Here is a 15,214-nt window from a genome sequence, read left to right as displayed (position 1 = left end):
TGAGCATAAGAGACTTCTGAATGTGTATATACTGTATAAGATACTGAAAAGATGCAAAAAGTGTTTGTTAGTATTTACACTAGGGTGTAAATAACATCTAATTTCCTTTACACTCGGTGTAAATTGCCTCCACCAATAAGTTTTACAAGCCTCTCAAGTTTGCTGTCAGCATTTTCCACTATACCCATTACCATTTATCAGTGCATAATGAATTACTTAATGATTATCATGAAGGCAGAATGACAATACATGGGGGTAATAAATATCTTATGAATGCAGTACAATTATGAATAATGACTAACAGCATGCATCGAAAAACAATCAAGTTGTGGTTCGAAGCTGATGTGAAAGGACGAAGATTTTGCTTCTGCTTACGGTAAGCGTTATTAGAAAAGTATTTGTTGAAACTTTCTTGAAGGTTTGAAAGACTCAGCCTTGCTTGAAATGTCTTATAAATAGGCACTCTTCCAGCCAGCGTCATTACCTAGTGTAATGAATATCCATGACTTTGACGTATTACATCTAGCCAAAAGAGCAGAGTGAAATGGAGAAAAGGAGTTGCTTTTTCAGGCATCTGTGTGTGGGACTCTCTCTGAAGAAGCTTTACTATCCCCGGTTTGGAGCAGCTTTTATAGCTTACTTCACAGTTACTCCTTCTCAAGGCTGATCCCCTGTGTGCACAAAAAGCTGTTTACACATCTGGAGGTCCAGGTTTTAATGTGAATCCCTTACTGTCTGTCAACTCACCGGGTCTGGGGAGCACAGTGAGATTACGCATTTCCAGCGAGCTGGGTTTGTGTGTGAGGCTGGAGAGTATGATGGGAGTCAGATGTCTTGCCAGTGAGGAGGATCATCTTGGTGAGGTAGACAGCAAAGGGGAAGAGGATCATACCAAAGAAAGAAATCTGCCATGTGTAATTCTCCAAGCTCTCCTCACAACAAAGAACAGTTTAGTTTGTGGTTAGTATCATTACTGACTAGTATCAGTATCATTCTGAGTATCGTTTTTTGGGGATTTTTTTTTCTTCTGATATCCAGAAACCTTCTAAATGTCCGTCGTCTGATGAGTTTGGTTTAGTAGAGGGTAATTGCTGTGATATCGATTTTAATGTTTTACTTAGCACTCTTTTGACTCAAATAAAAAAAATATTAAACTCAGTTCAATAATCATTCTCCATTTATTTTTTCTATTTATTTGGAATAAGCGTGATAAACCGTCAGCTTTACATTATCATAAATTATGCAACAGTTATTTCTGATCCTCAAATTTGATTGGTTAGCGCTGATATGACAGTCTAAAAGCACTGGGACTTTTCCCTGTTTGTGTCACTCTGCTTTTCTGTGTTTGTTTGAGACAGTCTGTGCATTATGGAGGGGATTTTACAAAAAAATCTGCAAATTACTTCATTACACCAGTAGGTCATTTAAAAAATTCGCTCAATCAATTCATTCAAAAATGTAAAATGAGTATTCATTCAATAATGAAACAATTGTTTATAAATTAATAATTAGTTTAACCAATTGTTGAAAGTTCTGATTCATTCAGTCACTCTCTTTATGAGTGTATTATTCATAATAAAACAAAAAATGCTGATCATTTCAGGAATGAAACAAGTGACTCTCATTATGAGTGAGTCATTAATGAATGAATTTAATTAATTAATTCAAAAACACTGATTCATTTATAAATGAAGCAAGTTATTTTGTTTATGAGAAAGCCATTGAATCATTCATTCAACTGTATCATTCAAGATAACTGAATCATTCAAGAACAAAAAACATGATAAGAGGTATGCAACGATTCTGCCATTGTGTTGTTGAAGCAAATAGCAGTAAATAGCAAAATTGTTTCTAAAATATGACTCAGTATTAACTTATTGTTTATAAAATAACTGTATAAAAGTAATATAGCAATTGCAATTGTGCTGCTCATGTGATATTGCTTAAAAACCCAGACTTGGTTATCAGGGCACCAGGTCGAAGTAGGTCTTTTATTTTGCGTTAATGACCAGCTGACTGTACATTATCCCATAAATAAATTCCACATTAGAAGCCGGTTATTTATTGCCATGCATAACCTTCTGAGACACTTTTTGCATTATTCATTCATTGTAATATTAAAATGCCATTATTTTAACATTCATTTTCATTAGATTTTGATCCTATTATCCCATTATGTCTTTTCATTAGACATACTGATCCTCTGGTGGCTCAGTTTCTGGTCCTGGTTGCTTTCCTATAATCAATGTTGCAGAAACAGTTTGCATACCTAATGATCCAGAGCTTTTATAACACTTTAAAAGTATTTTCAATGTATTAATTGACTCTCACAACAACAAAATGAACTTCCCACAATTCCGTTCACCTTACTTTTGTGTTTTTCTTAATGTATTAACCACCTTCAGAGGAGAGCTACTCATTTTCCACTACATCACATGAAACCATGAATGTTGCAATATCATTGCCACGTCTTTATGGCTCACTTGTGGCCAATGCTTCTTTTTTGTCCTAGACTTGTTGGCCATTTAGGTTTTAAATGCTTTTTCTTATGGATGGAAACAACATTATTGGGCAGAAAATAGCAATGATAGGCCCATTCTTTAGCTCCATAGATTGTGGAAGGTTTTATAATATAAGATCGTCAGAGGGGACGTTACAAGCTTGAGCTGCGCAGCTTCTTTGCTGCACAGATGGCGGAATCTCATTTGTTGGGCAAAATAAGCAAGGGATTGGAGAGAAAACGATATTACATGGGAGGGTTTGGAAGTTGGGTAATCCCAACACACTCTGCTGGCTGCTTGTACAAAGCTCTATGATAGCAGCTGTACTGGCCATTTGAAATATGACCTTTTCTCCTGCAATGGGAAAAAGAGCATGTGTAGCCAGATGGGGTGGTGTTTGAGGTGAACTGTTTCTCCAATCACTTTATTAGGGAGGAAGCTGAACTCTTGAGGATGGATGAAGGTAGAATAGAGGTGGCTCTATTTTACTGTGTTTTGTGAGAAGATATAGAGCAGTATAGTGTATTAAGCAAATACACTCCAAAATATATTGTCATAATATTTAAGATTTAATTGGATATAAAATGTCCATCCATTTAAACAGTTTTAACATAAATTAAACTAAGCCAATCTAGTACATGTTAACAAATTGTTTGTTCCACTGCTAGCCAAATGAATTGAATAAATTTAGTTGTTTTTACAATTAACAGATTTATGTGGATTCTATGGAATTTCAATAAAATGAGTATTTAATTCAAATCAAAAGGATGCAAATACTGATTCCTGAGCAAATTAAGTGTGTGTGTGTGTGTGTGTGTGTGTGTGTGTGTGTGTGTGTGTGTGTGTGTGTGTGTGTGTGTGTGTGTGTGTGTGTGTGTGTGTGTGTTGTGTGTGTGTTGTGTGTGTGTGGTGTGTGTGTGTGTGTGTGTGTGTGTGTGTGTGTGTGTGTGTGTGTGTGTGTGTGTGTGTGTGTGTGTGAGTGTGTCATTTTACATTTATCATTGAAATGATCCCAGTATTCGGAAAGAGAATTGATCTTCCAAATCAATTAAGATTTGTTTAAAGGCTTACAATTCCTGTCACTATATGCTTTTGAAGCTGAATTGTAATTGCATGGAAGAAAAAAAAAAATGGTTTTGGACCGACATGAGGGTGAGTAAATGATGACAGAATTTTCATTTTTAGTTCAACACAAAAAAAAAGGAAGAAAGCAAAGTCTTCTGTAATCTTGCTCGGCTCCTATACAGAGCAAACACAGTGCAGGGATTACTTGGGGGCAGATTGGTCTGATGAGTGGTGTAATGGGCCGTCATTCAGTGGCACCCAGGTGGGAGTGACCAGATAGCCATCCCTGAGTAAGGCCTTTTCTGACAGCTCTGTTCCACCACCCGCTGGCAGCATCATCAATAAAACACACCCCACCCTTCCCAGTTATCACTCAAATACTGAGCCTTGTCAGTACTCTTCAGCAGATTATGCCAGACGTTGCAGGGTCTGCTCTGCAGATAACTGCAAAATAACCCAACGTTCTTTATAAGATATTTATTAGCCAAGGGGATGGAAGGGAGGGTATTGCTGAGCCTGCACACTGCCATAGAAACTCATCTTTTTATTTATTTACAGAGAAGATATCATCTCCTGTTTGGGCCACTTTCCACAAGCAATCAAACAGGCATGCAAAGATCGGTCCTCCCATCCCCCTTTCCCTGGCTGCAGAAATTGGTCATATTTCTGATATGGAAATTGTGTTCTGAATCACTTTGATGGTCATTCACATCAACTGTTTTCTCAGCATAATGCTGTGTCAGTTTTGTGAATGTGAGGGCACTGATGAGATTCCACTGGATGTAATGACTGAATGCAGCTTTTGCCTGTAAAGCTGTTTTCAAATTAGCTGGGCTCACGATGATCCCCTCGTACATTGCACTGCTTGACTTATTTTTCCGCGAAATAAAATTGATAATAGAGAATTCAGTTGGTTTTGATGAGGTGGTGACTATTAGCAGACTGCTGCAGTGATGATTTACTACAGTTAATAACAGATTTGTATTCAACCATTTCTTCTCCTCTAATGTGAGAGCTCACATCTTGTTGGTGGGGTTTATGTTTATTGTACTACTGCCTGTTGTATAAGGGAATGTGAGACGGTGGTTATCATTCACTATTATTTTTATATTTTTGTATACTTTTTATACACTCTTTGCTTGCACAGAAAAGATGTTCATGCAAAATGTCCTCTAAACAGGTTCATTCTGCATACATTTGTTCTGATCCTCATTCTCTTTTGATGAATAAATAATTTTTCCTGATTTTTTTTATCAAGGAGTGCATGTCTGCAGTTAAAAGTGTACACAGCCAAATATTAAAAAAATTATAATATTAAAAATATAAAAAATATATACATAATGTAAATTGTAAAAAAATATATATAATAACAATTTGTTGCTACTATAGAGAGAGAGAGAGAGAGAGAGAGTGTATAATACTTATTATACAATAATATGTTTTTATAGAACATTCTGGCATAGCCATCCATGTTTCTGAGGTTTTTTCAGGTGCAAACTTACCAATAAACCATGACTTTTGTGCAAAATGTTTTTTACAGACTTTCAGGTGCAAACTTACCAATAAACCATGACTTTTGTGCAAAATGTTTTTTACAGACAGTTAGTGAATGTGACTCAGTGCATAGTGCATTTTATCTGTTTGAAAACCTATTGTTTGAATTGAACTGGTTGATTATTGCTTGTTACGTTCCAGGCAATGATAATCGGTTTATTTTTTATTATGAAAGACATTAATTTCCAAATGACAAACCCTTCCTGCAATATTCAGCATTGCAGAGTAGGTCTGAAACTCCAGTTTTGCTGTCTAAAAAGGTGCAATTGACTAGTGCAAATGTGGCCATGAAGAAAAACACTTTAAAGATCTGTTTTAAATTCCCATGGTTGCATAAGATATAAGTAAAGAAAAGTGCTTGTGTGTGGCACCACGTATTCATCAGTAAAAGACTTTTCTCAACCATTCACTGTATCTATTCACTCTGATTGCACGACTATGCAGGGCTAGTCAAAAGGATTATTGATTTTCATATAATGCAACAAGTGTGTTGACAATGATCTGTGGTGGGTGCTGAGCTGAGGAAATAACTAGCTCATTATAATATCACAAAGAAAAGACTAATCTAGAACAAAATCATTTGAAATGCATCCATCAATATCTTCTGCATATGTTTGATGCCAGAAAGGAATCATATTTGAACATCATTATTGTGTTTTTTGGAATGCAAAAAAAGCTTAGCAGTAATTCGAGGTGATGTCTTAATTCTTTCCCAGACGTTTCATAAAACATTTACAAAACACAGGTGCAAATGGTGGAGAGAAACCATTATGTTGTCTCTTAGGAGCTCCTTGATATATTCTTCTGTTGGAAAGCTCATTAAAAGTTGAAGCAAAAAGTTGGATTTCCATTTTAAGCGTTTTTGAAATTTCAAGAGATGTTATTACAGCGGATTACTGTAAGAAATCATCGTCAAACGCTCAACGTGTTGCAACCTGACTTTAAATGTCCTGGAAAGATTAAGCAGCTTGTCTCTTGGTAATTGCTTACCTGCAGTGCTTTTTGATAATGACAGAACTGGACTCGAAAGCATTAACACCCTGCACGTTTTATGGGCTCACCAAAGAGCGCACAGCTATCTCACCACAATATTCAGCTATTGATTAAGTCGCAAATTGACCAGTAAGGAAAGGCCAGCCGAGCCGAACCTTGCATAAAGCAACCTTGCAAAGTTACAGCTCTTCTTTGTCATCTATCTCATAATATTCAGAGTCTCTGCCTTAGTCCACCTTGAAACATCCTCTCTTAGCAGTCCAGATTGTAACAGATTGTAAAATGTGCAGAATTAATGCAACTGGTTAATAAGATTTCCTAAAAGCTGTTTTTAAATAATTCAGTCACTGATTAATAATTAGGGCCAGATGCACAGCATTCTCAAAAATGACTGGGAAATGAGTTTGTGGTGTTTTGCTTTGGCTCATGGCTAGCTTGAGACTTGGGATCCCATTGGGAGACATTTGCTTGTGTGTCTCTGACCCCTTTTACTCCTGTTGAAAAGAGAGCAGTGAGCGCTAATGAAAAGTAAAACAAAAAAGAAACCTCCAAAATCTCATAAATATGCAGTTGTGTTTTGTTGAAGTCAACATGACTTTAGAAAAACTGCATTCACAACCCATTTACTTGTGTAATGTGACATTTCCCAAAAGAACAAGAAAAAATGTAGGGCAGGACTTGATTTTATCCATCGGGAACTGATCAAATTGTGAACATTGGTCTCTGTGACAGGTTAAGAGAGGTTTATTGATATATAAGTTTGGGTCAGTGATTTTTTGATCAAATAAATGCAGCCTTCCTTGGTTAGCATAAGAGACTATTTCAAAATGTTATATATAGGCCTATATATATATTTGATTTCATGTTGACTTTGCGACTTTACAAAAAAAAATGTTTCTTGAGAATGGCGGGTTGCGGTTTCGGCTTATTTACTGTGTGGTTTTAACTCATAAAGATCCTAAAATAGCTGCTGCTCAGTCTGGTGTGGCTTTGAGTTGAAGTTCTTTCTGAATGTGAGTTCACAGTGTGCAAGATCTCTCAATCCAGCCTTGCAAAGATTAAGTCATTAGCATGAGTGGAGTAGTGTGGAAAGTGTGTGTCATGTCACGCCGTTCTTACATCATTTCCAACTCTGTAGATGTCAGTGTGGTTGAGTCAGAGTTCTTCTCAATGTCAGTGTCAAAGGACTGAGGTTCTTTGGAAGGAAACGTCTGTTCTCCTCCGAACAGAGAAAGTGCGCGACTCCTTGACAATCCCTTATAATTTCACGTTTTTGTGTGTGTGTGTCTTGAGGGGCCCTCTGTTTATTTCTCACCTTATTCGGGGTGATAGTGGGATGATGTATTTTAAGATCCAGCTTTATTTGTGCCGTATTCACTGGCTAAGATTTAGAGGTCTCTCACCTCAATTCCTTAAAAATAGCTTATGGGTATTTTATTAACATTTTGTGTTTTGTCATGTTTATGTCACTGGCTTGTCACAGTGATAATGACTTCAAAAGCAGTGGTGTGGATGAATTTTGGAAAAGTATATTAAACTGTTTTGAAATTACATTAAGGAAAGACCTTTTAGCTATGTAAACTGATGCACTGCATTTAATGCATCATTAACCATGCAGTACAAATCTTGTATGAAGAGATTAAGAGACTTTATGATAAGAAAATGAGCAGTGTGTTACTGCTTCTTGAGCAAACCGATATTTTATAAAAAGGAAAGTGCCTTTATTAATGGGTGTTTCTTCAACCCCAGGTACTTTTACATACCAAGATTTTAAATAAATAAAATAATATCAGCATATTATCATATAAGAACTATATGAACTAAATATTTTATATAAAAATGTTTAAATTATTAAAAAAAACTAAATATTTTACTATACTCATTGATTTTTGCTCCTTTTATTTTAAGAAAAATTCAAAAGTTGCAATTGCTTATAGATGACTATGGCATCTTGAGATGAGAGCATGCTTGAGATGAAATATGAGACATTTAAAGTGTGAAGAAAATTGAGGTAAATATGATTGAAGCGATACAAATATCAATAATAATGTCACAATAATATTAAAATGTTATTATTTTACATAATACTAAAACGTATTCAGTGTTTTAAATATATTTTAATTAGAAATATAATAATAATAATAAGTTTATTTACAATCAAGTTGTCATTTTGTAAATTATGCCAAAAGTCTAAAAATATTGTTTGTGTTTATTTAGCTTATGTAAAATGTTAGTAATTAAATTATCCTTAGCAAGGCAAAAGAGTCCAAAATTTGCCAAATGTCATTTGCATCAATGTCATTTCCACCTATGAACTTGAAAAAACAAAATATATATTTCTGGAAATATGGTGGAAATTATACTGTGGTGGACATTTTAATTATAAATGACTTTTGGTCTGTTACTAACGAAAATTTTGGCAATCGATTAATCAGTCGACTCGATTATTTAGACGATTAATCTAGTAATCAGATTTTTTTTTTTTTTTTTTGTGGTTATAAAAAAGACCTAAGTGAACAATAGCCTTAAAAATGACAAAAAAAAAAAAAAAAACAACAACAAAAAAAATAAATATATATATATATATATTAAAAATGAGGCAATAATAATTCAAATAAAGTTTTAGAAGCAATTATGGTTTTATTGAACAGGGCTGGGTTTCCCGATAACATTGTCTCTTAGCGCGCTACGAAGACTCTTAAGGTATAACTTAACTGAAGGCATACCATTTCTAGGCATGTTCCCCGAACCATACCTTAGGAAGTTGCTTAAGATATACCTTCTTACGTGTGACGTTACCCGGTGCTGTCCGTGGCGATGGTGCTGAATTGGTTGATATCGATGGCTCGAGAATCAATTATTCTCTCGTGCAGGGGCTGTTTATGTGAGAAAGCGGTGTTCTTTATAAAAGAAGCACTTCAGAAATAGTTGAAATTGCATTTATTAGGACTCATGGGATATTATAAAAAATATTTTATAAAAAGTTTGTCAAAAAACAGTAGGTACTAATTTGGCCAGGGATTTTTACGCGGGTTGGGTGAGAAAAATAAGGTAAAGCTAAGAGTGGTCCAGACCAACCTACCGAACGTATGACTTACAGAAGGTATACTTAACTAAGAACGTTTTGGGAAACACGTATTAACGATAAGTTACAGCTTAAGATGTAACTTAAGAACGACGTTAAGGAGGTTTCGGGAAACCCAGCCCAACACTGTTAAATACACAATATATTTAATTAATTGAATCGCATCCTTTGTGATTTCACTAGCACTATACTATGATTTCTGTATGATTTTAATATATTGTGCAGTGATAAAGGTCTAATAATGCACTTCATGGATTCAAATCTGTGGAATGCCCCACTTCCGGTATTTTGCTGGTTAATTTGCACAGGTAAAATTGCGATGAAAAAATTGAGCACTGAAATTGAATCGAGGAATCATGACAGTCCTAAATAACTTAATGAAAAAAAAATCTCCTGTGGAATAAACTAGTTAGAGTGTGTCTTGAGTGTATTTTCTAACAATTAAAGGGTGAAAATTTGCCAAAGTTGAAGAAATATCCACATGAACATTATTGTTGTTATTAAATCGGTTGCATTTCATTCTGTCCACACAGCTCTAAAGAAGGGCCGGTTCTGGATCACACCAGACCCCTATCATAATGATGACAACATCCAGATCGGCAGAGAGGTGAAGATATCCTGTCAGGTGGAGGCTACGCCGCCCGAGGAGCTGATGTTCAGTTGGCTTAAAAACGGCCGTCCACTGCGTAGCTCAGAGCGGATGGTCATTACCCAGACTGACCCAGACGTTGCCCCAGGAACCACAAACCTGGACATCATCGACCTCAAGTTTACTGACTTTGGCACTTACACCTGTGTGGCCTCACTAAAGAACGGAGGGATACCAGAGATCAGCATAGACGTCAACATCTCCTCCACCACTGGTGAGCTATTCTTATTCTTTAAAAACAAGAGAGGGTAGCTCGTTTTTACAGAGCCTGTAAAGGGACCTTTGCAAAAAATTTAAAATATACAGACTTTCACACATGCAACTTTTTGCGTGCTCACAAGAAACTATTTCATATGCATTGGATTTTTTTTGCGTGCACACGCATTACTATTTCCAGTTTATATATAGCCAACATACATACAATCCAACATTTTTGTACATTTTACTGTACCAATATTTTTTTAATTGATCATTTAAGTTTTATGACACAATATAAATGGGTCATTGACAATTAAATCTTAAAAAAAATGTTTTTATTAAAATCTTTTCAAAACTGATGTGATTATTATTATTAAGACACCATTTTCAGACAGAACTTGTTTGGACAGTTGCACCACCTGACATTTTGGGGATTTAAGGTAATAAAACATAAAATAATATGTATTATTAGAATGTACTAAAAATGAATTCAATATAAACAGATTTTATAGATTTAAGTGACATATGTCATGAATTTATCAAATTATTTTAAAAGAAAATAATGCACTTGGACACACAATATGCAGGTCATGTCATTGCCCCAAATACTGCCCTAACGAAATCCCCCAAAAATTCATTTTACTGTATCAATGTTTTTTTTTTATGAACCATATAGGACAATGTACACTGAGCCTCCTACCAGTTAAATCCGAATTAAACACCTCTTTGAGTTAAATCCATTAAAGCGGCCATAAGGCCTTGAAATATGACGTACTGCCCTAACGAAGGCCAAATTTTTTGCAAATAGATCTTTATTAATTCATGCGCATCCATAATCTCATTTTCTTCATAGTAAAATGGTAGTGACGCACAAAGGAAATAGGTTATTATACATAAACCGTCAATTGTAATGCGTGAGCACGCAAAAAAAATCCTGTGCACACGAGAAACTTTTCAACAGTTTCTCATGAAACGTGAAAGTCTATATATATACTGTATGTATATGTATATGTATATGTGTATGTAAGATTTATATAAATATATATAAAATATATACATAATATGTACACATTGCCTGCCACACATATCCAAATGCCCACCCCAGGATGGAATCCAAAACACCACTGCATCATGCATGAATGTCTTTTTACTTTGTTTTCAATATTTGCCGATATTTATTTGTTTGTTTGTATGTATGAAGGTCATAAGTCTGAATCTGTTAAATATCACTGCCATGAGGATTCAAAGAGATTTGCTGAGAACCTCAGTCTTTGAATTTCAGCAGATGAAACCGTAACATGTTTTAAGCAGCTTGGCACTTACAGGAACATGGATTTATTAATTATAAAAATGAATTAATTAGAAATCATGCATGCATTACTGAGTAAATGAGAAACAATTGCAGTGGAAATGGGGTTAATGGTAGGATTCCATCACTCTTTGAAATTTAAAAAAAAACTTTAAAATTATTTATTATTAAAACATTTTTATGGTGATTACATTTATTATTGTTTTACCGACTGTTTCGGCACATTACGGCTTTATAGCTTCAATAAAACAAAATAATCTCAGCCTCCCCCACTGATGACATTTTAATGATACAAATGTAGATCTAAAAGATTTTTTTCTGTCACAAAACATAGATAATGCTGTTTTAGGCTTTTAATGTTGACAGAATGGATAATGTGATTTATTTTCTGACTCATTTCATTATGCAAAATATCCTATGTTTGTTTGTTTGTTTGTTTGTTTGCCCTGGGTCTGCAAAAGAAGTCATGCTTAATCAACCTGCAGACGCAAGATCTCTCTCCCACCAGGCCCCCTGCAGTCGCAATCGGAAATACATTCAGCATTGTTCTCCTCTTTTTTCATGCTATACTCATTACCATCCCTTTATATAAATCAGTCTTTCCCACTCACCTTCTGGAGGAGAGAAAAGTAGATTTCTATTTTTTATCCAGAGGAAAAAAGTTCTTATTTTCCACTGTACAGTATTTATCTGTCTTTGTCATCTTCTTTCATACCGCACATCTCATACGTGCATGATAGCTTTCATTATGACCTCCCGTTTTTTTTTTTTTTTTTATTAAAATAGGATTTAAAAAAAGTTTGTTCCCACTTTTTAAGAGAATCCCAGAAGAACACAATCAAGTGATATGCTCACTACCCAACAAGGACCCTTGTTTTCATGCAGCTCTTTTATTAAAGGTGCTTGTGAAGTGGGCTGTCGAGACTTGGACAATTCATGTCCAGATACTTTGAACATAGTAAAGTCAAGATTTACAGTGTGTTTAATGGAAGGGGCCTATGCAGCACCCGCGTGGCTCATTTCAGAGGAAGCTGTGTGTCTGTGGCATTGTTGAACTGTAGACATCTTCAGTTGTCCTGTTTCACAGATCATGTCATCACAACCTGACCCTGCTGTTTCTAAGGTCTGGACTCAATCAAAAAAGTTGGCAGAAAGTATTCTGGACAAATTGTTCAGTCATTGAGGATTTGATGTGGAAAACTAAGATTCCCTTGCACCTAGACATCCTGAGTATAACTGGAAACATTTGAAGGAATGGTATGGGTCGAATACAAGGTAGGGTCAGTCGACAGCATTTGTGACATTTCTATGTCCATTACAACAGAAAATAAGGTTGTTTTTATCCCTTAGTTAAAGAAAGAACACTTACAATTTAAGTAAATGAGACTTGGCAATAAACATTAAAATATATACTGTTTATAGGCAAAAAATAGCATAGCCACACAAAACGCATATTATATGTGTTAACATGAGACTATAGTGATAGAAAAGTGTGTAAAATGATATTCTGTCTTTTGTCGTCATGACAACGCAACAGCGATAAGGCCTGTAAACCTAGTAACCTTCACACAATGTCCTGCTAGAATACCAAGAAGGAAGGTGACAACATCCTTGTTTACATGGAGCTGAGCGGGTAGTTTGCCAGACTGTTGTCTGGAATCAGCAGAAGAACATAAACTTGTCTCCTTCCTGTCGTCTGCATACGTTTATGATGTCTGACGGCGAAAACCAGCAAGAAACGTAGTTACCTGACACCTGGTGGGTGACAAGATGTCTCTATTGATGTACTGGCAAAACCGATACAGATATTATGTCTGTGACAAGATGTTTATTCACCTAGAGCAGTAGTCCCACTACAAAATTGGTGATTTATTTAAAAAAAAAAATCAGGTCACATTGAATACTAGAGTAATGGCTGTTGAAAATGCAACTTTGCCATCACAGGAATAAATTACATTGTAATATTTTTGATTAAATAAATGCAGCCTTTTTGAGTATAAAATACTTTCAAAATCATTGAAAAAATTATACTTATTTCACAATTTTGTAGTAGTATAGTATACAAACTTTAGTGGTGTAAATATATATTTTTTCTGGTTATTATCATTATACAATAAATGCTGTCGACTTGTACCCAAAACATTCCTCCAAGGACTGTGGAGTAAAATGTGCATTTTCATAGCAAATTGTAATATGTACATTTTGATCATCATCTACTCTCTTTTAGTTCCACCCAACCTGACCGTCCCACGAGGAAAGTCACCTTTGGCCACTCAGGAGGGCGACACAGTAGAGCTGCAGTGCCTGGTCTCCGGCAAACCCAAACCCATCATCCTTTGGTCCCGTGCTGATAAGGAGGCACCCATGCCAGATGGCAACATGCAAACCGAAAGTTACGATGGAGTTCTGCGCATCGTCAACGTCTCCCGTGAGATGACCGGAACGTACCGCTGCCAAACCAGCCAGTACAACGGTTTCAACGTCAAACCCAGAGAGGCCATCGTGGAGCTCATAGTGCTGTGTAAGTACTGGGCTTGCTTGTTGCTCATGCACTTTAGCTGGACCTAATTAACTTACATTCAGGCTAGAACATACGTTTTTGTCGTGGTTGATTGGCAAATCATTAGTTTTCTGGAGAAATAAATGAAAAAGTATAGGGGCATCATTAATTGTAATTACAGACAACCTTAGTGAGCGATGCACATTGCCGATCTTTTCTCTGTGTCTAATTAAGGCTCGCAGATTCAATTAGCGTAGGTGCAGAGGTTAATGCAATGTAATGCATTCCATATTATCACAGCATAGCTTAGCATGAATGAATTGCTGAAGAGGACTTTGACTCGGTTTGACTCGGAGACAGGCACACGAGAGGGTCAGATGTAAGTGTTAACCATCATTTCATCTATGGGGAAGGTGAAAAACATGTTCTGGCTGTGGCTACGTTTTCTTATTCTCCCCTACAGCTCACTATGTCATGGAATATCTAATTACAGCCATAATACAAGTAGGATGTATGGTGGATTACAGATATACGCTTCACTTAAAGTATCTGAAGAGATTTTTATTAAGTATCTGGCATTTGTAACGATGTCAGGAAGATCTATTATATATCCATCTTGATAATAACTGGCACCCTAAATGACATGTGTTAGAAACAACAATCATATTCAATCTCAGTTCCTCCCAAGGCAGATTGTATGTGGTCCAATTGGCCTTGCTGAGTATATTGTTCTCATACACTTAACTACCGTTCGTACATGTACAGTATGACAGTTCTGCTTTGTGGAAAATTGTAGGACTATGCCTGCATTTAAACATGTTTCATAGTGTTTGTATTGAAAAAAAAAAAAAGTTTAAATGACCTCTATGTATACCTTAATTAACAATGCATTGTGCTAGAAGATTTCATTTAAAACTTGCGCATGAAGGAACACAATGTAGCGTCGGCTGAAAAGCGCTCAGCACTTTAAGATATAATTGCTAAAACTGTATAGATCCACAAAAAATTTAAATAACACTTCACAATACTATCTTGTGTCAGCGTTTTACTTCTTTAATGTCTTCAGACTCTCTTTTTGTCTAGAGGGCCAGATTGGTCTGAAATAGCCTTTGTGTGTTTCCTGTTGTGATCTGAGTCAGTGATTTTGTTTGTTAGTCACGATTCACTGCTTTTTATTTTGTTTCTCTGTAATTGCTCGCTCTGCCCGAGCTTTGTCTTTTGTTACACCCTACTATCAATTCAGCATGTGTGATCATTATGCCCTATTTAGTTGAATCAAATAATCCTGACCTTTGCATATTTCTCTGGCTTAGTGAAAACTAATGAACACAAGATCTGGTAAGTGTTGTGCTGTCTTGTG

At 35.8% G+C, this 15,214-nt stretch overlaps 1 protein-coding gene across 1 annotated transcript in view; it reads left to right on the top strand.

Moving 5' to 3' along the window:
- mdga2a (MAM domain containing glycosylphosphatidylinositol anchor 2a) overlaps nt 1-15,214 on the top strand; it is a 156,614-nt gene that overhangs the window by 80,618 nt on the left and 60,782 nt on the right. Inside the window, exons 7-8 of the mRNA XM_082142515.1 lie at nt 9,732-10,061; nt 13,582-13,875. Of these exons, the coding sequence (XP_081998641.1) occupies nt 9,732-10,061; nt 13,582-13,875 (624 nt within the window). The remainder of the gene's footprint in view (nt 1-9,731; nt 10,062-13,581; nt 13,876-15,214) is intronic.

Source organism: Leuciscus leuciscus, assembly GCF_965113295.1.
Source record: "Leuciscus leuciscus genome assembly, chromosome: 17".
NCBI classification, from domain to species: Eukaryota; Metazoa; Chordata; class Actinopteri; order Cypriniformes; family Leuciscidae; genus Leuciscus; species Leuciscus leuciscus.
Note: the sequence above shows the minus strand (reverse complement) of the source record. Positions and strands in the feature narration are given on the sequence as shown.